Below are 24897 nucleotides of genomic sequence, written 5' to 3'. Positions count from 1 at the left end.
TCAACTTGGCCATTCGCTACCCCAGCGGCCAACGGTTGGCACGTAACCACGCTCATCCCTGCAGCTGCTTATTGGCTCCACAGGGCGCTCTCCGTGTTTTACGATCTTCTCTCGCTCTATAAAAACAATAGTCATATTAAAATTTATACCAATTTTCGTTCATTCTATTATAACTAACTAGGTAAAATAGTAGTGCAAGGACACTTGAATAAAGGGGTTTGTCAAAATCTTGTATTCGATGAAATCATACATGAATGTATGTTTTCAAATCAACGTTAGAATTTGTTGAGAATTTTATCTAAGTTGAAGGGGGGGAAGGGTGATCGAATACGGCTCACATAATATTTTAATGACTTCGTGGATTTTGCGACATTATTTATTGATATGTAGAATAATTCGAATTATTGCGCGCGGTATCGATTACTTCTGATGTCTTTTGTTTTCGAGGTAATTTAATTGACATTTTGGTCACGTTGGCCACCACTTCTACTTCGGCCTATTTCGCATTTCGCCCCTCGTGCTTAGTTCAACATGGCGTCTTGTGATGCGTGGTGAATCAATACGGGGGCGTTGGAATGTTTTGTGCCACGTGTGCTACAAATGGCTTTTCATTTATCTACAAACGATCCGCCGCAATGACGCGTTGGCGAGAACGGAAGTGATGGGAGGGAAAAAGGTACAAAGAAAAAAAGGTAACTCGAGTAACTGTAACAGTAAATATACGCATTTCAAGTTGCTCTGCAGTCAGATCTACAGAGCTGTGTATATCAACTAGATTGTGAAATACTGGTTACGGATTTTCACCAGACTTTGTTTACTACAATAAGATACGTGTATAGATACGATAAAAAATACAATACGACGCAAATGCGTGAGATGAGATCGCGAGGTCAACAACGACGAGTGATTGTCAGTTGACCGATCATTTGTTTCCCAAGCAAAAGTAGAACAAGAGATTATATACGCGGTGTAAAAGATGACTAATTGCAAACTCGACCTATGAGCGCAACAGTGCGCAGTGTTTTAGTATACACATCAAATCGCGAAACTTGAAAGCCTTGACAATTTATAATTCCGTTGTATAATCAAAAAACCTTGACGGTTTATAATTCCGTTGTATAATCAAAAAATCACGCAACGAGAATTATAAATCGAGGATACGAGTATTACGTATTTCGTTACGTCGAATGTCAAGCTGAAAACTTTCTAATGAGACAAAGAGAAAGCGCGAATACGTGGCGTTTTCTCTGGCATAAAGACGTCACCTCGTAATTATTTTCTTTGTAAATAATCGACGTCCGCGAATTAGATATATCCTAAAATACGACGTCCCAAGGTCAGTGTTGTAAGCTTCTAACCGTTCGCGAATCGTACGTATGTGGATAACCGCCTAAATATCCGGCAGATTTTTGATACGAGAGGGGGTCTGGCTTACAGGGAAATGTCAGATCTCCGTACGATTGGAGTGATAAGAAGTAAAAACAAAGATGAAACTCACCCATACAATGAGCGCACCAAACAAATGAAAACTTTCGCTTCCTGAAGGCTCAATAAAGTTCACACGTCCGAAGTCCGAGCAGAACTGAAGTGAAGGAACTCGCGCCGAAGAATATATATGATCTTCTCCCTCCTTGCCTTCCCGCCTCTCCAGCTTCACTTCACCCCCCTCGCTTGTCCCCCCTCCCCCCAATTGGGTCTTTCCCGCACACTATAAACAATTTACCTTTCCCGCGACACACAGACTAAACTAATACCGACACACGTCACTGGTTACTTGCTTGTATTCAAAGTCCCAGCTATTCACTCTGTGTCGCATTTTTTCCCTTCTTTTTCCCCTCTCCTTCCTCTCGTTTCTCAACGTCCACCGAATTTCCCAACACGCCCAGCACGGCAGTTACGGGAAAAGCTTGATTTCCCTGCACGGAGAAACCGCATCCGCTTTTCCTCCAAACGATCCGACGATCGACGAGCTAAAGGGTGCACCGCTCGACTAGACGGTCCAGGGCGTCGCGGCGCCGCGCGCCGCGTTTCGACCCTTGCGTCTATGCCGTCTGCGCCCACGCCCCCGCCAGTGACGTCAGAATCGATACCCGTGCCGCTACGACGCCGTGACGCCCGCAACCTTTATCGTGCCACGTGAATTCCCCCTGACTTGACATGTGCCCTCATATCGTCAAATTTACACGTGTACGATAACTTGACATGCCTACAAGTGTATATATTACACATATATGAAAGTCGTTCAAAGGGTGTCTTGAAACAATCTAGTTATGTTAGTTTAGACTAATCGAGCTGAACCCAAGGGTCATTAGAATTCGTAAACTCGTACCTGCGGTATAATACCTGTGTTTAGCTAGCAATTACAGAGTTTACAAAATCATAATAATCCTTGCATTCAGTTTCGATTAGTTCAACACAAATAGATTGTTTCAAGATACTCTTTGAACGACGTATTATTAAAGTTAATTTTCTTTTTGTTTCTAAATATATTCGTGCCTTTGCTCACCGGGCAGACGTGAACTTGTAATTGATCTGGGGAAATAAACTTTGTCAATTACGTCGTTGAATCAGAAATTCCGTTTGGTTCGTCACATAAAACGTCGAAAAATAATTGAGACGTTTTTTTCCTTTATCAATTCAATATTTACTAACAAATATATAGTAGTTTGAAATTGACGCGTGACGTCGCAATGTGCATAGATATAGTTATATTGTTACACGAACATTATGACGTCACGAAAATTTATCTGGCTATATCCTTGTCAATAAACATTGAATTGAGAAAAGAAAAAATACGTTTCAATTATTTTTCGTCATTCTATCCGACGGACCTAGGGGAATATTTCATTAAACGATCTAATTATCCCTGTAATGATCGTTACTTCAGTTTCAATAATGTCGATATTACCATGTGCATGCAGACGTATATCTTCGAACCAGTGTATACAGTACTTTCCGCTCAAATTGCCAGCGCTTTGACATTTCTGCAAAACAGTGGTTCGTGCGTAGATTCACTAATACCCATGCTCATCGTCATTGCCCGTCTCACACGTCGCGATAAGGGAATCTTTAACAAATCGTGTACGTCGTAAAATTATTTTCGCGGAATATGACGGCGCGTGTCGAAACACGTCGTAATTTATATTTCGAGCGATGACTGACCGTCATTGTTTCATGGAAGAGTCCTACACAACATTGATCCAGAGTCGAAGACAGACCTCGTCTCCCCCCTCCTTGGTTTTATTCCCGAAGCTCTGATAATGGGTACATCGGCATCTGTGCTCTCGTGCACATCTATACGCATAGATATGCGAATTTAAATTACTGTTTTGTTTTACACATTTTTTGTCGAGTCGGATAAGCGGCCAGCTGATACAGACTCCTCACTGTATGTTATATATACGCTTATACCGCTATCAGGAAGCACGCTGCTTGACGTCACCAACCAACGGTCGGGAAATAAAATAACAAGTAATCATTTGAACGTTACTGTGTTCAAGTTGAATAGTTGTGATACCGTATGTTGCAATTGTTACGCGAATGTTGTGACCTTGATCGATTAATAAACTGTGCAACAAGTCGGTAGTAATGAGGAAACAATCGAGTCATTGATACATACAATCCGGAGTAGTTGCACACTTTACATCGTTCGAGGCATTGTGGCACAATGATCAACCGGTATCACTATATTGGGACAGTTGACATACTTGACATTAACACAAGGCAGGCCGGAACCTTGAATTATTTTTAACTATACGTACATAATGTAAAAAATTATTTTTCTTCTTTCCATTTCATCCCTTTTTTTTTTTTTTTTTTACCTTGAACGAACACACTCGCGTGTTCTTTATATAATATTTCAGTGTATCTTGTAGTCGCAGAGCTATCGATTTGCACATGGCAGGTGAATGAAAGACGAATTGGTAAAACTAGTTTCCAGTACGAGATCTACCAGAGACGGAATCTCGCAAGAAAGTGTCCTTCAAGTATCATATTTCTGCGTTCGAAAGACGTTTCGCATTGTACTTTCAACTCTATACCTTTTTCACGAGCGAGGAACGATCACTCGCAGATGGTAATAAATACGCGATAGAGTAGGAGGAAAGTTGACAATGGGAATGAAATGTCTTTGAAAGTCTCATCGGCGAACGAGCACTTGCAATTCCTCCACTTGTACTCACTCGTATGCACGTCACAAACACATGAAAGGTTTCTTATCGGAAACCCAGATGTATAACAACTTGCTTCTTGTCATGCTATGTAATATACTACAGTGCATCACAGCTATCTTCAGTCAATATCACGCATGGCTCGCTTGTAAAGACAATTTTTCCGCGTAATACGTAAGTTCGAAAAATTTTCTTTATTCCCCGTACTGTGTAGCATAGCTGTGTAGCTATAAATTGCAAATTGATGCCCCGCAGCTGGAATGAAAGAATTTGGAATGAAATGAAATCTTGATCCTCTGACAATTACGATTCGCCCATATGGGTATGTATGTACATACACGCGGTACAAAAGGATCAGCTGAGTCTGTCTCGATCATTTCCAAACGGATCAGAGTCTGCTTCAATTTTGTGTTATATTTTATATCTGCAGGATTGAAAAGAATTCTTCGACCTCTAACTTGTTTCCTACCCGTGTACGGAATATCCCTTGGATACGAAAGTCTGCTTTGATAAGAAACTCACGGAACCGGGAAAAAGCTTAGGCACGAATGCCGAATACGTGCCACGTCTCTCTACCTTCCGTTTCACAAACCTATATTGCAATTCGGAATATCTAAAAATACACCGTCCGCACCATGCGTCGGATCTCCGCGACGTTTAGTTACAGACGCGAAAATAAACGTGAATCTTATTCTTGCAGACATAAGACTCAACGCTAAAAGAAGTATTTCAAATTTCCTCGCTGCGTGACTCGGCCAATTTTCACGGCCATGTCATTGCTTTCCGCATGCTAATCGCTTTGCGGCCTGTAACAATGAACAATATTTTCCTCAATTCGGTCTCCCTGCATCTACCAGACATTTTTCGGGTACACATCCGACCCTCCGATTCGTCAGTGTCGAGTTTCAGCAGAAATTTTTTTCAGACGTCGCGTCTGAAGGCCGGCCGTGGAACTGACGTGGAGTGGGAATTCGTTTAGTACGTCATAAGCGGCGGTCTGAAAAGTTCATTAATGCTTTGAAGTAGACGTCTGATATCGCTAGATTTTTATATTTCCTACGCGTTGTTATCGTTTTACAAAAAGAGTCTGCATTGGGTTTGCTAAATGGAAAAAAACAGCGTACCTACGCTAGGGTCGTCCTTAAATAGATCATTTTTGAATTTCGAACGTATAACCCCCCAAATTGGACCCGAATAATTCAAAAACAATTCCCTAATTTTTTCAGATTTTTTTCTCATCTCCAACTCGCGCTACCAAAGGGTTGATGTTCAAATTTTATGTAGGGGGGTTTTTTGGGTCGCTGATTACGAATCTGGATACAAAATTTTGAGATTCAAAATTAAAAGATTCAATATAGACTGTTGGGATGTTTGTCCGCTGTATTGAATTTCGAAGTGACGAGTTCAGATTCGTTATCAGTGAACCCCTACATCGAATTCCATCGAAATGCGTTTGGCAGATTTACTGCTCCCTTGAAAAGGGTTAAAAGGGGAAATCAATCCTCCGGAGGTACGGCTTAAACTGGAAATAAAAATCCGAGAAATTAGAGAATTACTTTGGGATAATTTGTTGTCGATTCGGGGGTTGAGACAGTTAAAATTCAAAAGTGACCTTTTTAAGAAACGCCCTGACCTACACTCCACTTTCCAATGGAATAATTCGTAATCAAAGCGACACGTTGATGGTTGAAGGACACGCTCAACCTACGTACGATACGCGCAATTATGACAGATATGTTTAGCGTATCTTTGCAACGAATTTTAAAAAACTTTGTCTGCATAAATATATGCTTAATTAACACCTGTCTACCGCAAAGACAGTAATGTAGAGATTAATTATACATTATAGTACCGAGGTGGCTGTCTCTCCGAATGCGAAAGTTTAAACGAGACTAGATATTTATCTAAATAACCTTTCGTATATACCCGATTTATACAGCTGTCTTATTAGTTTTTCAATGAATGTAAGCGTATCGGTCAACGGTGAAGGGAAAAGTTGGCTCTGGCAGTTTGCCTGTGTTCTCATTTCCGAGCATCCATATTTTGGAAAATATTTATCGCTGCTGAGAAATATTCGTTATTCTCAAGTCCTCAAATTTTTTCTTCATAGTCAACTAGGTTCCAAGACTCCTAATTTATCGCATTATTCCATGTTTCAGAGGAAAATGTTCGATCGGTTTTATTCAGACTTCATTCCACACTAAAGCGACCCTGACCCTCATCATTGGTAATTTTTTTTTATTTCAAAGTACGGCATGGAGTCTACAAAAGAAATCATCTTTCACTGAGTTTTAGATTTTTTGAACCACGAGTTCTATTTTTACTGCTTCCAAAAACATTAAAACCCAATTTTCGAATGAATGGCCCCAATCGATTGGCTTTAATTTTTTCTCATTAGTGCTCTGTTGTGAAACGAAAATTTTAAGATCAAGATGGAAGTGGGAAAGCTTATTTTTTAGAAGCTAGAGGTGAAACAAGTAATTGAAAGGTGAGTAAAATCGAATTAAATATGAATATGTATTTTTTTAATTTATATTCAATTTGACTTTTTCACTTTTCAATTACTTCTTACGCCTGTATCTTCGAAACCAGCAGCTTGTTCACTTTCATCTCGATCTCAAATTTTTCATTTTTTAACAAACAATCTATGAGAAAAATTTGAAGCCAATCGATTGGGGATATCGATTCGATACTTTGGTTCTCGTGTTTTTGGGAGCTAAGAAAATCAAACCCGTGGTTCAAAAATATCTAAGCTCCGGTGAAAGACGTTTTTTTTTTTACTATACTTCGAAAAAAAAAGCGATGATGGTGAGGGTCGGACGTAGGTTGGTTTGGGGTAGAATGCCTAATATGTATTTGCACATCAGATACTTTAACCCTTATTGGTTTGGATGCCTCTATATCTCACCGAATTTAGGTAAGTCTGTCAATGTCAAGTAACACCGTCTACCATCCATAACTATATACAGGTATTATACACAATACGTGCTTCGAAACTTGTACTCGAGCTTCTATTGCACGTACACACAAACGCATACAAACGCTTCTACGGGCTTGTGGCTGGCTGCTGACTTATCAATCATAATGTAGGCAGGCTATCGAGTCTAATGTGCATAGTGCTTTGTGCTAGAACCAGGTCCGGACTAAAGGGGCACGATACCTAAGGCTGCTCCACAAAAAAAGGCCGAATGTCGATCCTGCAAGACGGTCGAATTGGTTAAATTTAAAAAGTAGTAACAAAAAATTAAATCGACTAAGGTTAGGGAAAAACATTTTTATTACAATATTTCTCTTATATAATTAAGTTTTGTATTACGATATTGAGTAATTATATTTCCCATTTTTTTTTGCCCTTTAAAGCTGGTAAAAATATTTAAAAAATTTTCAAAATGTAAATCACGAGCGATTTCAATCGCTGTGCTCAACAGAGACAAATCATGTAGATTTTTCTGTGATACTAGAGAAAAAATAAGCGGCTTACGACATTTTGTACACGTGTGTACAAAGTTCTCGAATTTTATCTAAGAAATTCTTCGGTAGCGGATTGCAGCGAGACAATGATATTCATGCGATCCTTTATTGGTAAAGATTCAAGAGTTTGAAACACCCGAATTTTTGAAAATCTAGGTACCATTTTAAAAAAATATATTTTCAGAATTCAAGGGCATAAAATTACGAGGATCTAAAACTGCAGCCTTTTTAGACTTCGGGTTAATCCAGGCCTGGTTAGAAAGCGTACAAGCATCATATCATATACGTATATAGCATTATTTTCTCGATGGTCTCTCCGCCCATATACATATAACATAACATTCTACGAACAACCCACGCGCTTGAATATCGCAAGAAACCAGATCAATCGAGTTACGACAACCGTGTTGCGGTAGCGTGTATTGTAACTTCAGTCATATGTGCTCCCACAATTATTCACTTCCGGAGCAATAAATTGTTCAGAACTCGACAACTGCAATGTGTTGAGAAGAAACATGCGTGATAATTCAGTTGGACCGTCGGCTTGTTCAACAATAAGACGGCGTTTACCCCGAATTCTCAGATTCCCTTTTCTCACAGCTGTCTACATAAGCAGGAAACGGCAACGTGATGCTGACATGTGTAATTGCATAAGAGTACACCTGTAATGCATGTTTAATGAGTCACAAGTATCAGCCATAACGTCACGCAATGAACCTATGATCAAGCTGCGTTTTCACGTGCAGCAAAAGCGACTGCTGTAGAAATTAGGCTCGTTTCAACTTCGAACAGGAATTTAAACGTAAAAGCAGAGTAGCTGGAGAAAAGACCAGAATCATTGAACGATCAGAGAATTTTTACCGCTGCTACGTACAGTTGTTTGCAACACGTGAAAATGCAGCTTCGGTTGTCAGTTCAGAAAATACTCTGCCTGAGAAGATGCGTGCGGTGGAAAATTGTAGGTATTTTCCATGCGTGACGAGAAGGGGCAGATATTGCAGATGTTGCAGGGAACGTAACATATGCCGATCTGCGTTCGATCATTTTTTTTGCGCTATCGCGCGTTTGCTGAAAACTGCAGCGAGGCAAAATTGGATCGGTTTTGATAAGAAGTGGACTTTGATTATTTGGTGCGGATAATGGAATATTTGATAAATAAAACGCGCAATTTGCATGGAATTGTGTAAGAGGAACATTAAGGCCTTCAACTTATGTTATTATATACGCTTACGTAATTCCGTTCATAATTATTTTTCTGACGTTCATTTTTCATTGCAGTGTGTTATATAACAATAAAGCCAAGATCTGGGCAGAATCTTTTGAGTTTCTATTTTTTATTACACGCGAAGGCGTGTGTGACATATATTACACGTGACTTGCGATAAATAGGAACTGTTTCTCACTCGGCTATTTGGATCGCTGTTCGATTTATCCTACGAACAACATGTTTTGTCGTATCTGAAATTGAGGGTAATATCTCACTTTGGCATACTAATTGATACCAGTCCATCCACCCATGCATATGGGCTGGTTTTTATTTATCCTGAAAACAAGCTACCGCGCCTGTGATAAAACGCGTAAGCATCGTGATGTTTTTCAAAAGAGTATCACGAGAAATGATGCTGCTGTACGTGCGTGTTAATGTTCAATACGCAAATTAATGTTCAGACGAACTATATGTATACGTATATTAGCATTGGCGATATTCTTGGGGTCACTGATCACATGAACGTATCAATCTACATATATTCACAGAATGATTTGTTATAGTCTTAAGTATTTATCGTCTACGTGTTATTTGCTTTCGGCGATATTAACGTCGCAATAACTATATTTTGCACGACTTGCAGCCAGAGACGTCGATACGTATTTTTAGGTAATCGACCTTCGACGATGGCAAATTTTTTTTTCCACGCAGTTACATCGAGAAAAAATTTTATTTACCGTTAACAAACGTATGTATTTGGATATGGCGAAATAAATGTTTCGTTATTACCCTCAAATTTAAATTCATCCAAATCTGATTTGTCAACTATTAGCATAATTTTATCGATCATTATTTGGCTCGGCTAAAATTTGATAATAAGAAAAAAAAACATCCATTTCGCCGTATCCAAATATACATATACGTTTGTTAACAGTAAATAAACTATTCGATCAGTGTACAGACGCCTGTACGCGAGTAGCACTTATTCTATGTAACTAATTGTGTGTTTTACATCGTGAATAAGAACGTAGAAAAACACCCTGCAGATGTTATAGGTGCAGGGTACCGGCAGGCATTTACAGATTGTACTTATCGTACGCGTTATAATATGTTTTCGCAAACGGATAATTGACGCTGTCGGATCAAACAAACGTCCGCCTGCGAGATGAATACTTTTACACGCAAAATAAGTCTAATTTCATTATCGTTCAAAAATTATACCCTGCAGAATTGAACTGATAAATATACGGTGTAAAATCGTACGTTTCGTCAGCGTACACAAAATAAACAAAAATTAAAAAAACCACCTTCTACGGGTTTATTTATAAAACGTCTATTTCTATAGTTCATAAATATTCTCAATCGTTCTCCCCGCGCCTCACAGCATATTCCAAAATGGAACGTGCCTGCAAACTGTTGCTCAACCTGGTGTTCCGTGCATGTAGCTTATACCTATATGTACATACCTATGTACGTATTATATACCTGCTGCTTTTGTCGGGGGACTGCAGATTCAACAAATTTCCGCGAATATATTGGTGTGTAAACGGTCACGTGGCGTACACTTAATCGTTATATATGCCATATTACGCCGGGTTGTTACAGAGGTAATATTATATCTGGAAACAATTCAAAATATTCTGATAAACCGCAATCGTAATTCTAATGTATTTTTAGCCCATTATTCGCAGTGCAGTAGGATTAAGGCGTAACACCACTGTAAGAACATAACAAAATGCACGATCTTTGTTGTGTTTTTTTTTTTTTTGTTTTTGAATGGAAGAAAAGGTAATCAGATAAAAATGTTACAGGCAATTATTGTTATTAGGCATATATTTATTATTGTAATACAAAAAATTGCTGTCAATAAGCATTTAAAAATGGTGAGACTGGTGACGCAGTGTAACTGGTGCAAATTTCAATTTAGAAATACAAAATAAATTACTCAATTTACATGTCTATGTCTAGAGAAATACGTAGGGGATTTTTAGAATATTGATTTTTGTGTAATTCGCGAGTATTTTAATGAGAATGTTCAATTTTTGACCAAATAAGGGGCACATATTTGTTAAATAATAATGTTTAAATTAACTTGTCGAAACTCCCCCACGTATATTTTACAGTGGTGTTACCCCTTAACAGAGAACAGGTATACCGTAATCTTATGCGTGTTATACCTACGTCTTGTTTATAACTTGGCGAACAAGTTTTGTACGAAAGCGATTTAAAATTTTTTTTATTTGCACGTACGAGACGTTCAATAGCGCGTGAAATTTACGCGCAAGTATAATAACGACAACGAATTCTTATCGAGGGTAAATCATACCGTATAATTATAATTGCGCACAAATCAAGGTCCGCAAAATAGAAAGAAATAAAATGCAATAAAAACGTATCTATAATTTATCTTATCAGTAATATAACCGCGGTCGAAGCTGCGGATAAACGCGGGTAGGTACAACGATCTAGATTGAGCAATCGGATTTTAAAAATTCTACATTTTTTTTTTTCATACAAGTATCCAACGTTACGATACAATAATCAATGTACAATACTCAAAAGGCACAACTGGAATAAAAGTTTCGATTCTTTGAGCTTTGACAAGGTCAGTATAAACCGAAAGTGATAACCTCGTAACCACCAGCTACTTTGATGTGGCTAGACACCTCTCACACTCCTCACGATAAGTTTATCGCGTCCATGAATTCGCCTCTGTATATTTATATATGTATATATATATATATGTGCGTGTGTGTTTGTACGCCATGTATTCGGCGAAATTCTTTACAGAGGCGAATTTATAGACATTTATATATATATATATATATGTATATATATACATATATGTACACTAGTATACGACTACGCGTCTACTTACTTGGTCGTGAGACGACCGACTTTGGATCCAATTAGATATTCGCCACAGGGGCTTCGCGCTCCAAATAATTGCATCAGCTTCGGCTGCTCTGATGTCTTGTCAGTGGATGTTATAGGCATAGGTATACGTTACCGTATTCGTGAATTGCCAATGCCACGCTGCTGTTACCTTATTTTGTTACATGCATATATGATAATTATTGTATTAAAGTAAAAGAAAAATTGATGCGTATGAAATTTGTTCTGGACGATTTTTTGCCACATGAAAAAAGGAAAAAATCTAAACGTCTGTGCAATACAAGATCGATGCGACGTGGCTCTTATTGGTCTTCTTCGTACGACACGTGCTTTACAGATGCACAAGAATTCCAAACACTTGTCAGGCGTGTGACTCCGGCTTGAAGAGATGAGCGGCTCAATTCCATTGCGCATTTGTCGAAAATCAAGAAGCATTTAAATTGGAAAAATACGTGAAAATTTCCGAGTCAATTCGCGAGGTTGATGTGAAACATTGTGATTCTTTTTTTTTTAACTAAGATCGAACGGTATACGAATCATGACAATCCGAAGCAGACGTTCAAGAACGGATGTGACCGAAAATTTTACCTTCTGTGATTTTGAAGATTACTAACAGTTGCCGATTTCGTATGAGTATTAATTGATAAATATCACGCGATAAGATACGTAACGTAGGTATATCTGTAGTCAAGTAAAGTTGCTATCGAATCAATGATTCTGTTTTATCATTTGGTATTCATTCAGCCGTTGGACTTTATTAGACAAGGTGTAAGTACCTCGTCGTTGAGGATCATCCCGAGCCGCATTGATTCATAATAACGTCACAGCGAAAGAAATAGACTTGTTTATTGTACTGTAAACTTTGAATCATAGCTCAAGTTTTCGAAGCAGGTAAATATGTTTTTCCAATTTTAAGGAAGTAATATTCAATTTTCGTAATTCGTTGCCCGCATTTAATCTGTAAATTGAAGCCTCGAATAAAACATTGATAGCAGAATCTGTGTGTTTCGATAATGTTATACGTGTAAGATTGGTAATCTCAAATTTTTGTGGACGATGCTAATCACACACGACGATAAAGCCTATCTTAGGCCACGTAAGTACGAACCTAGTTTTAAAGCAGACAGAGGCATCAATAATTTCAATCTTGCTTCATTAGCCAAACAACACGTGATTGTTGTAAGATACAAACGAGACGATACTGAACGGTGAGATTGGATTTATTGCAGTTGCATTGAAAAACCGTAACGGAATAAAGTATCGTAGATGGAAGATTAAAATTTCGAGATTTGCCTTTCGTTTTACTCTTTTTTACAGAAAGATGAAATTTGTCCTAATTGCGTTTTTACTGGCGATGATCGCTTTTGCGACTACCTCCGGTGAAGGCCTCCCTAATTGCCTTTGCACAAGAGAATTTGCGCCAGTCTGTGCAAACGATGGCGTTACTTACGGGAACAAATGCGAATTCAATTGCGCAAAGAGCCGCCTTCAAGGACGTTCTGCTGATGGTAAGGGACTAATTATCGGAATAAAGATCTGCCATTGTTTCTAAATACTAAAGTGATCTAAGTTATTGCAATTTTCTCGGTATGTCCTTTGTTATTCGTAATATTGCACGATGTTATCCAATGTTGTATAAAGGTTCCGCGATTTCGTCTTCTATTTTGTAAACACGAAAATTGCAACGTCGCCGTTTCTTGAACGTTGTACTGTTTTTCAAAATTGAACAAATAAATTTACATCAAACTGTAACGTACGTGCAATTTTATCAGTTCATTGCTCGTCGAATATTTTAAATGTAACAATTTATACGAAGTGCAGGATTTTAATTCCATGCTGTTCTTATTTCCAGACTTCAAAATCGCCAGAGGTGGAGACTGCAACGGTCCCGAAATTCCCCAATTCCTGGAAGAATTTTAATAAAAAGCAAAAAGTTTTGCGCTGTGCACTATCCTGAAAGATCGTTAACGTTTTGCGGCAAAATATACCATCAGTTTCTTGATTCCCGGTTAAAATTTATACAGGATTCAATTTTTGTTCGATGCATCGTCAATTCAGCAAATATTTTCCGCATATATATTTTTACTTACAATTTGTAAAACTCAAGCCCATAGTTACACTTTCTGCAGAGTAAAGACTTTTGATTTTCAATTTGGACTCCGTCATTTTAAGTATTACATTTCAGAAACGATAAATGTGCAGCTGCGAGAAAATAATATCGTCAATATGTTTACAATTACCGAAACATCGCGTTTAAAGATATGTATATACCTATCGGTGTATATATTATCTTTATATCAAGCTAAAAATAAATGTGCAATAAATGTGACAATGTATAATCAATATAGACCTAGACAGAGTACGAAAAACTGAGGAATAGGGGTAGAAATTATTCGATTCCAACTGTTTCTTATTCTATTGCGTTTCGGATTCAACAATTGTAATAATCAATTCAATAAAACATATTATTATACCGATGTTTGCATTTATATATGTGTTCTGAAGTTTTTCTTCATTCTTGCCAGTCACGTGTGTTGTACAGAGAGAAACCTTGTTGTACAAGTACTTAGGAGTATGCAGTTTGAAATGGTGAATATTTGAATGGACGGTATAATTTGGATGTGAAAGTTGTATTTGAACATTTGACAGGTGTTACGTCTGTGAAAAGTATAATGTGTAACGTAATTTAACACCGTAATTTAATAAATAATTGTTGTTATCGTTGAATGCTAGAAAGTACGTGACGTCTTCAAACTTCAAGATTATATTTTTCCCTATTTCTTTCGGCGTACTCGTTCATAGCCACATAGCCATATATCAGTTGGTCCTCCGAGGGCATCGGAGCGACCTCAGCGCTGTCATTCGGTTATAGCAGTAACTTTTGTCAGTGTTGTTTCCATTGTATTGGTTTCAAAGTTTTAAGCAAAATTAATGTTACGTATACGATAAGAATTGCGTACGGGTATTGATTGAACGGCTGAGGAACGGTCGTAAGAAATGAATATAGTTAAAGAAAGTTTCGTTTGTAGGTCAGCGTCGAGGAGATTATTTCTACGGTCCACGGTAAGTTGACGCAACGAAGGTTGATGCTTACGTAATTCGTGGCCAGAGGGCAGCACGTTCGACTGTGTTTTTTTTTTCAACGATCCGTCGTATCATGGCGGCAAAAACAAAACGCGTTCGAACAAGGGATTAAGCTTTTAGTTTGTTGTATGATTGGGAAATGAAAGAAAAAATGTTAATCATCAAATTAGACGGACAAATCAAAGAGTTTCACATTTGTTGCAGCGAGAGAATAATTTTGCTATGTTTGTTGGGAACTCTGGCAGGTTCACGTTCATATTGAAGAAACGGTGCTTGAATTTTAACCTGTTGTTTTATCGATACTTTGAATTAAAGAAATATTTTTTTTTTGCCACAAAGCCCGTAGAACCACAAAGAAGACTTAGCGGGATAAACGGAAATGATTTGAAAGCCGATATTATCTTGAGCGCAAATAACAGGAAGGGTTGCGTTAAAAATTTAAAACTCTATCGACCAGCGAGCAGATCGTCGAACCGAGAAGAGGTTAGTAAAGCTGCTGTTCTGGTACCGCTATGCATGCACAAAGGTGAACTCGGATTGCTGTATACTCTAAGGTCAACAAAGCTAAACACCAGCAGAGGACAAGTATCGTTCCCCGGAGGAATGCACGATAAGGATGACAAAACTTTGGAAGAAACGGCCATCAGAGAAACGTGGGAGGAGCTTCGTATACCGAGAGAAAAAATTGATGTTTGGGGTAGTGGAAATCCAATGGGAAGACAACATGTCAGCGTGCTTCCGGTTCTTGCCTACATCGGCGACATTGAGCCAAACGAATTACAGCTCAACACCGACGAAGTTGAAGAGGCCTTCGTTTTGAGTTTGAACAATCTGTGCGATCCCGCGAAGTCACGTTTTACTCAATTTCGTGACAGTTTTACATTGCCAACGTATTTAGCTGGCAAACACCGTGTATGGGGATTAACTGCTGCTATCACCCATGTCATAATGAAAGCGCTAGTTCCGAATGTTTATAAACATAAGTTAGCCTACGCTCAACCTGTTCACGAAACAAATTCCGCTTCGAATATTACAAATTTATCGGTTCCATAAACCGATACCTTTTCTGTGTATATAATTTATTATATAATATTGTAATTTTGAAATAATATTAAAGACAGATGTAATAATATTAATTTTGTTTATGCTTTACTCAGACAGCTACTATATGTTACTCCTTAACAGCAACGTGATACATTCTACCAGATTTAATAGTTTGATAAATATTTAACTGCCGCTAAAAGTTCGTTTCAAATTATTCGCAATTCCTTTTAGCGCATGCGCAGTACATTTAAAATCAATCCACCATATATCTCGTTACTTCGCATACGTTCAGCATTTGCAGTTCGCATTTGCTTTGTCGATATAAATCTACATCCATGTAATAAATCACAACGGAGCAATAAGATCAGCGCTATGAATGGATCTGTCGTATCGTTATGTGGATCAAAGTGTGGAATTTCTTGATAAGACCTAAATTCCGAGGGCCTAGGGACATTCTAATTTCTATCGTTGGTACGGAACTTGGTCGAGACGTCACTACCACGACGTTTACGGGGGGCCGGTCCCTGGAATTGACAGTATAGCAAAGATGGCTGACGAAAAGGAACCTCCTCCTCTGTTCGACAGCGTAGAAATTAATAAAAATGATGATTTGGAGGACGACGACGACGACCTATTCGCATCTGCTGTTCAGGTACGCTGTTGACAATATTACGAAAAATTTTCAAGTTATTCAATCGGATCTTTGAGGCTATTATGCCAAACCGCTCGGCGTTCTATCTTCTCGATAGCAGTTCACGTCGTCATTGCTTGTTATTATTAGAACTCTTTTCCGTTTACGTGTTGTAATCCATATCGAACTTTCCGAAATCCTGTAACCTGTGAATAGTGAATCACGTAGTATTCGAAACGATCTGACCCGAATACTTTCGTGAATGTCGAGTTCCTGTGCCGCTGCTCTTTCCCCATTCACAACCAAAAAACCGCTTTTGAAAACGCCTCCTTAGTTTGAATCTTACGGTTTAATTTGTTTTTGAAATATGTAGCCTTTGTTTACCGAGGTCGACGATAACGAGGATTGATCGAGAGTATCGCTTGTTATTCACCAATAATATTGAGACTGTAGAATTCGATAGGCTTCGTTCCATCATTTTCGTTTTTTCGCAATCTCAGCTAATTCATTACCAAGAAAGCAGTATGCGGTTTCTTTTCTTTCATTCTGGTTTACAGTTCAATCTTTTATATTTCGCCACAAGCAAGGTAAAAAGTTTGTGTTAATTCTGTTGTACATTCTTCTACTTATCCTTTGATTAGTGTCCAAAAATGTCTTATTAATATTTGAACATCGATAAATATTTGTGATTCTTAGGACCATAATCAGTTAGATGATGATTCACCTTACAACGGTATCGGCACCATGCAGGCAGAGTTGCCTAAACTGACATTAAGAGATGCGATAGACCAGAATTCAGGTTCATCTATTTCGAGTCCTCCTCCAGGACCATTGAGTCCCACCACTGAAACTGCGGGTAGCGATATTGGAGAGATGGACGAAGTGCCTATTAACGATAACAGTGACATTCTCCCACCAAAAAGTGTCTTCCAATCGCAAGCCCTTGAAGAGGTGATTAAGTTGTAGCATAGAGACTTGCGCTGAGTTGCTTTGTGTAATTTTTTTTTTGCATCATCTCAGCTTTTGGACATGTATTCATGTATTTTTATACTTGAATTACAGGTGCCCACGGAGACCTCTGATGTATTTTTAAAAATTACAGTAACTTCGCCACAAAAAGTCGGTGAAGGTATGGGTGCCTATGTTGCATACCGAGTTGAGACTAAAACCAACATGCCAATATTCCGAAAGCGTAGTTTCAGTGTGGTTCGACGCTTTAGTGATTTTCTTGGTCTTCACGACAAACTGACGGAGAAGTATCTGAGAAATGGTAGAATTATACCGCCAGCACCAGAGAAAAGTGTTATTGGTATGAATAATTATCTGTCTTCTCTAGCTGACTAGTATTTCGAATTCATTCTGCGATCCTTTGGTTATTTAGATCATGGCTTTGAGTGTCTTTATCACTTTTTCAGGCATGACGAAAATTAAAATGTCCGGTGACAAAACCCAAGAACATAATTCAAGCTCGACTGAGTTCATTGAGAGGCGCAGGGCTGCTTTGGAGAGATATGTAAATAGAACAGCTGCTCATGATGTCCTTCGCGTTGATCCGGATTTCAGAGAGTTCTTGGAAGCTGGTAAGTTTCAACATTATGTATGTATAGCTAGTAAGGACATTATAACATACAGTTGAAGAAATTATTAATTTCCCAGAGTGTCCTGCAGTTTTGAAAGTCCGTAGTATTTGAGAAATGTTTAGTATCGCGTTTATTTTTAAGACAGTACTTTGAAGTGTTGAAGTATATATGTTTTCTTTGACGTTCATGTAATATTTTCTTGTCTATTCATCGCAGATGAGTGTAATTTCGTTTAGAAATATTTTCACTTAAATTTTCCTGTCTAATTTTACAGATATGGAATTACCCAAGGCCACAAGTACATCGGCACTTAGTGGTGCTGGAGTTATGAGACTTTTTAATAAAGTTGGAGAAACAGTCAATAAAATCACTTATAAAATGGATGAAAATGATTCGGTGAGTTTTAAATGTACTTTCTCAACTATGATTTATCCATACATTATCATCATCCATTGTCGCAAGAAAAAAAGCTGTGAAACAATTTTCTGTTGCTTACATTTAGGAGGGTAAGGTATGTTCATTACACATCGTCACTGTTGTCAAAATGCCTTTATTGTTAAACTGACATTCTCATATCGTCATCCTTCGTTTGAACTCACGTTCACTAACTCACCTTGATTTAATAATGAATTATGCACTTGTACACACCAATAACACAACAATCTCGTCATATGTATTTATCCCAGTCACTGTAGTGTACAGTATAAGCAGATGCCATGGAGAGTATCGTAAATGTCTAGTAAATATTTTTTAACAATCTGGCGTCTTATCCCCACTTCTTTTTTTTACGTTGCTCAGAGGCGGTTCAATTTTTTTTTTCTCAAATGAATATGTGAACTCTAAATTTCAGTGGTTTGAAGAAAAAACAACTCAAATAGATTCTCTGGACATACAATTACGCGCATTACATGCGGCTGTTGAAAGTCTGACCAATGAAAGAAGAGAGTTGGCTAATTGTACAGGCGCCACAGCAAGATCCATTGCTGTACTTGGCCATGGGGAGCCAGGCGCTTCCCTTGGCAGAGCCTTGGCTCAATTAGCTGAAACATTGGAAAAAGTCGAGGTGGTCAGAAGGGCTCAGAGCAATAGCGATTTATATCAATTTGGAGAAATGCTGAGGGATTATGTCGCGTTAATTAGCGCAATTAAAGTGAGTACACAAGGAGTTCTATCATCGTATTTTATCAATTTAAAAAAAGTGTTGTTTTAAAAATTTGCGTATGCCTGATGAGAGGTGACAGAAACTATTTCAATTACAGGGCGTTTTTCACGAGCGTGTGAAAGTGTTTCAAAATTGGCAACATGCTCAGCTTATGCTGAATAAGAAACGAGAACAAAAAGCAAAGTTAGAACAGTCCGGGCGCAGCGAAAAGTTGAACCAAGCTGCAACTGAAGTAATTGAATGGGAATCAAAGGTTGACAGAGGTCAAGAGGAGTTTGATAATATTTCAAAAATGATAAAGAAGGAAGTTGAGAGATTTGAATTAGTCAGAGTGGAGGATTTCAAAAAGCAATTGACTGAGTATCTCGAAGCAATGCTGCAACATCAAAATCAGCTAATTAAACACTGGGAAAGTTTCCTTCCCGAGGCTCGTGCAGTTGCATGAACATTCCACGAGTATATAAAATTACGAAATATATCTATGTATATATACATGTACAACTCCATTTATGTGTACATAGATAAAATTTACTTATAATGTGTAATGATAACAAAATTATCTTTTTTAAGCATTAGATAATAATTCATATCTGAAAGTGTACTAGTAAGTATACAAGTTGAGTCTCTTCAACGTTTTGCCTGATTTTCCTAGACAAAAGTTGGGATGTGAAATTTCGAGCACAGGTACCATCTGTTTCATTTAAAAATTGAAAACAATCGTGTTACTATTTAATTTTTAAGACTCTTCACGATTTATTATACATGTATAATCTTATAATCGAAAACAACAACAGTAACAGAAAACAACTTTTCCGATGCATCGGCAAAAAAATCAGTCGCACAGTTGTTAAAATGATCGCTCGAAGCGAATCGCTCGCTGTTAAACAATATTTATAGAAATATATACATTATATAATATATTATATTATATACATACATACATGCATACATACATACATACATACATACATACATACATACATGCATACAAACATACATAAATACATCAAAATCGTACTCTTTTCTTTCAGGCACGTATTCTATACACGTACTATTTGTTAGAGAATGTTATTCGACAATAAAATTGAAGTTATACAAAATATTAATTATAAATATATCGGAATTTCTGTACATAGATATAAACATGTACAATTCATAACAACGAAAGTTAATTGTGGTGAATATTATAGAAAACCGTATGTAGTAAGTATTGATCCATTTCTTAAATTTTTTTTCTTACGATAGAAGTAGAGTAGATGAGAGGCAGATTTTGAATCCCCTTGATACCACGTGTAAATTTCTGTGAAAGTGCACGTTCTTCCTCAAATCATCATCTATTGATACAGAAGGTATATATCTACAATGGTGTACTGCTTTGGAATCTATTCTGTTTCAGATTTGGCAACTGTATTCTCTCCCTGGCCAGTAACCCGCTGCTTTCCTAACGAATGGTATGCCAGATTTCTGTTTTGCTTTTCCCAACTGTAAGTATGCACTCTGTTTGTTATCGATATCCATTAACAACAGTTAGTAAATGTACCATATCACGCTATTTTCACTGCGTAGCCTATATTTAATGGGTGTAAAATTCGTGATAATTCTCTGTCCTCCACAGCATACTAAACAATACATACCTATAGTACGTATGTAACAATGTTATCGTATCAACAGGGAGAATATGGATTTTAGTCATTATATTCATAAAAAGTTTCTTAACGGATATCATAACTATACACCAAACATACTGGAGTTCAAAAAAAAAAGGTAGTACACTACATTTTACAATTATTACAATACGCTATGTAGCCAGTTAAATCCCTTCGGTTGTTCGCGCAAAATTGCGTTCAATAGAGCTGTCAGGCGTCCAACTTACCCCACGAATAAAGCCAAGATAGTGTAAATCCCCGGGTATACGCGTGTTATTGAAAATTCATTACGGGAAGCGGCCGGATACTGTAAATATGGTTTGTCATATTGAATTCAACGATTCGACCACACGCTTTATGATTGCAGGCGATTATTTCACGCGGAGTGTGTATTATACTCGGCACGGACATAATTAATGACTTGGCGATAATTATCATTATTTTGAAGACGTGTATTAATTCGATTTCAGTCAGTCTTTCCGCTATTGAATAGTAAAATATTTAGATCTACTGAGGTGCTACAGAAAAAGGTCTCTGTTCAAATAACAGGTGAAAGCAAGTTTGAAACACTCGATAAAAAGCGTCACTGCAATTTGAAGAAGAGAAAGAACTGATTGTGAACTGGATGTACCACACTAAAGGGTAATATACATATTTCTTTCTATCCTTACAAACGCTTCGATATAAGCACTGAGAGAAATTTTTAGTTCCGCTTACCGCACAGTTCTTAATTATTTTCATTTTTTACCACAATCGAAAAATATAGTTTTACGTACAAAATGAAAATTAGTTTTTTTAGCTGTTACCAGAAAGTCTAGTATCCGTCACTATTCTTTCTCATTACGATCACTCTTACTATATTTTCTTGTAACTGTTGCTAAAGTTTAATGCTCGTGCAACAATAAATTGATTTTAAAGCCTTGTTTAACTAAAAAAGTAGAGTAAACCGAACAAACAGATTTTGCGCTGCAATTACCAAAAAAGGATCGACAATGGCGAAAAATGGTTACGCGTAACTCGTTTTTCGTAATCCCAACAATATTCAAACAGTTTTCTCAACGATACCTGCTTTACTGAATTTTTCTAGTTGCTATAACAAATAAATTTTTTCTCAGTGAGGGTAATATTAATAACACAACACATATTACAGATATTGCGTATGTGTAGCACAATATGTGTGGATGATTAATCACCTGGGTGCCATCCACAAACCGCCAACGTAAATTGTTCGATGTGGATGAGATATGGATATGGCAGTGCCGGGCTTCAGTCCCTAATTAACAGAATTCCACTACTCGCAAATCTAGGGCCTGGATGAGGCCCAGGGATAATTTAGTTATGCTCTCCTCTAATCGCACCGGTGGTTAAACGTGTCAAGTATAGTAAATTTCCGTATCGCGATGTTCGCGTTGTATTATATATTGTAATTCCGTTTAACGGTAGGCAGATTTTCTCAACTCAACGCAAGCACGTGAACATTCGGCTAAGTGAGGAAATTAGTTTTATTGCCCACCATTTGTAACGCAAAACGAAAATTAATTTTTCTCACAGACAATCATTTTAGAGTGTGGTAGTAAAATTACGTACCGTAAAATTGTACGGATAGAAGCATGCTTACCTCGACAAATTTCAACTTGAATATTAATTATTGAACCGATAATTACCGATGCGATGCAGGGATGACGTTGGTTCACGGAACAAGGGAGGTCAAAACTTGAATGAAGTGTCTAACGCGTTTAATTAAAGAGATTACGCCGTGCTCATTATACTTGGCCATCTCATAAGGTGAAACCTTATCTGGTTTTACCCTACTGATCTCAGGCTAAGTATAGGCATATATTTGTTCAGCCGCAAGCTCATTCAGCCACTGATGAAATCCTGAGATTTCTCAGCTATCCTATTTGGAACTTGTTGTTAGGGGCGATGAGCCGACACGGGCCAAGAAGCTCTCCGATCTGCGAGTGGCAAATTGGTGCTAATTAATCGCGCGATATTACGCTAGATTGCAGCCAAAATGCCGCGTCGGGCGGAAGGATTTATTCTAAACGACGCCGATTTTGCTCTGGCAATGAGTTTAATCGCCTGCGAATATAGCCGCTTTTGGCAATACGGATAATATGCAATCTTTGACAGTGGCAAAAGTTTGACAAGGAGTGAAAAATATGTGCGACTTGTGATGTATGTTTATTATGCTATACGTATAATGTTGATAGGCATTCGGTGTTTACACCTAAGATATTTTAATCTGGTGCTGCTGGATTCGAAAAATAGTTTCGCCATTAAGCTCCATTCCACTGTTAATATCGTGGAGCGTAACTCTGGAATTCAACAGGGTGTAGAGCGATAATACCGACCGGGTCTGAGGGTTCGAGTCTGCGGCGAACCCTTCGTGGTCAGCTCATTGCGAGCAGATACGATTTTGATTCATCTTTGAAGAGGCAAGGAGCCCTGAAGATCGGCGATGACCTTGTAGATTTTAAGGGCCGAGCTGCTTGCGTGGAATATATTTTCGATTTATCAAAACACGAGTTGCGTCCGCCGTATAAGATCGATTAGAAACCAATCCCTTGCACGCGCGTATAATAATGGTTTAAAAAAGTTGGTAATATTTCTCCGAATCCACATCCGAAGCTTTTCTCCCGCCCCTTAAATCCTCGGCTAATCCATCCTTACATGCTACTCGGAAAATCGAAAAAGTTTATTTCAGAACTCACGGCACACCGATCCTGTCACAACAGTTACTAATTGTCACTCGAGCTTTCCTGCCGCGCTCTCCGAGGTGAAAGTTTCGAGTCTTGCTCGTTAGTAACAGAACTTCTCTATATCTCGTCAGTTTAAGTAGCGATGAACTTTCGAGCGTTATCTGTTGGTACATCGGGGGCTAAGAGGTACAGTAAGGGCGTGATTAAAGGGAAAAAGTCTAGTATCGCGAGGACCCGAAGAAGGGTGTAACTTCGCCTTTTAATTATTGTTTTCTTCACCCCTCTTGCTGCAGGGTGCGAGGTCCTTCAATTTCTCCGAACCGCCGAGGGTGAGCTGTAAAGGAAATTTAACACCGTCTCTTAATCGCGTTTAGGATATTTTTCTTCCCTCGAATGTTGCCCGGCTGCTTGCAACGCAGCCACTCGAACAGAGAACGGAGTCTCGTTGAGCTTTCAAAGCCTCGTATGGCCTGTGCAATGAGCCCAAGCTTCGCTCTGTGCAATCGGTGGGAGTTTTAGGCGATTCTATGCAAAGGTCACGACGTACCTCCGTTTAGAAGCTCTGCCGCGCATTCGGCTTTGAATACGTACGCTTTGTAATTAGCAGGGAATCCGTGATTCTTGAGTCTAATTATTCTAGTTCTATACTTACATCCAGTTCTAGAGTCTTGAGGCCGACTCCGCGAAGAGGGTGTCGCGTTACGTCACGTCCGTATAATATAACATCTCCAAGCCAGTTGTTCCTTCCTGTGATGTAATTAACTGCCCTTCTACAGTCAGCGTAATTAGACGATGAACGCGTGCGTATAGTTGTACAGAGTTACCAACGCCCCTCTGAATCTTACGATTAAATTACACACAGCTTTGACGAGTTACTGTCGTATCACGAATTAAATTTGGGTACTCAAAGCGTTGTGATCATTCGGTACGGGAAACAACTTTCTTTCTACGGTGTACAACGCAATTTTCGGTTTATAATTTTTATATTACGGTAGAACGGTCTCATCGTTAGCAATTGTTATACTCGTTGTAAGCGATTCTCTTGTCGACGAATATAATATACGCGAGTTGTCCTTTTGTGATGCAGTACACGGAAAAAAGGTTCCGATTAATAAACGCCCACCTCTTCGTCTCTAACTTTTAAACTTTTCCTCGGGACACCTCTCACCTCTTCAACTTTTAACCTTTTCACATCCCAGCCGTGATGTATACGCACACGTTCGTACAAAGATGGCCGAAACTTTTTTCGCGGAAGCTTCAATCGTTACCTATAAAATTAGGCAACGATAAGACGAGTATCTGAAAA

At 38.3% G+C, this 24897-nt stretch overlaps 2 protein-coding genes across 3 annotated transcripts; both read left to right on the top strand.

Moving 5' to 3' along the window:
• The first annotated feature begins 14553 nt into the window (after positions 1-14553).
• On the top strand, positions 14554-15962 carry LOC124223566 (mitochondrial coenzyme A diphosphatase NUDT8). The gene is made up of 2 exons (XM_046635687.2): positions 14554-14805; positions 15166-15962. The coding sequence occupies exons 1-2, from the start codon at positions 14740-14742 to the stop codon at positions 15877-15879; spliced, it is 780 nt and encodes a 259-aa protein (XP_046491643.1). The 5' UTR covers positions 14554-14739; the 3' UTR covers positions 15880-15962.
• A 420-nt stretch (positions 15963-16382) lies between these two features.
• Positions 16383-20345, top strand: Snx1 (sorting nexin 1). Of its 2 annotated transcripts, none has more exons than XM_046635600.2 (7): positions 16383-16522; positions 17198-17452; positions 17564-17810; positions 17917-18081; positions 18356-18477; positions 18932-19231; positions 19341-20345. In XM_046635600.2, the coding sequence occupies exons 1-7, from the start codon at positions 16418-16420 to the stop codon at positions 19686-19688; spliced, it is 1542 nt and encodes a 513-aa protein (XP_046491556.1). In that variant the 5' UTR covers positions 16383-16417; the 3' UTR covers positions 19689-20345. The 2 variants fall into 2 exon arrangements, with proteins under 2 accessions (XP_046491556.1, XP_068991902.1); XM_069135801.1 differs by lacking the exon at positions 16383-16522 and adding an exon at positions 16968-17088.
• Positions 20346-24897: the final 4552 nt, after the last annotated feature.

This window comes from Neodiprion pinetum, chromosome 1 (genome assembly GCF_021155775.2).
Source record: "Neodiprion pinetum isolate iyNeoPine1 chromosome 1, iyNeoPine1.2, whole genome shotgun sequence".
NCBI lineage: Eukaryota > Metazoa > Arthropoda > Insecta > Hymenoptera > Diprionidae > Neodiprion > Neodiprion pinetum.
The sequence above is the reverse complement of the archived record's forward strand: the minus strand, read 5'-3'. Positions and strand labels throughout refer to the sequence as shown.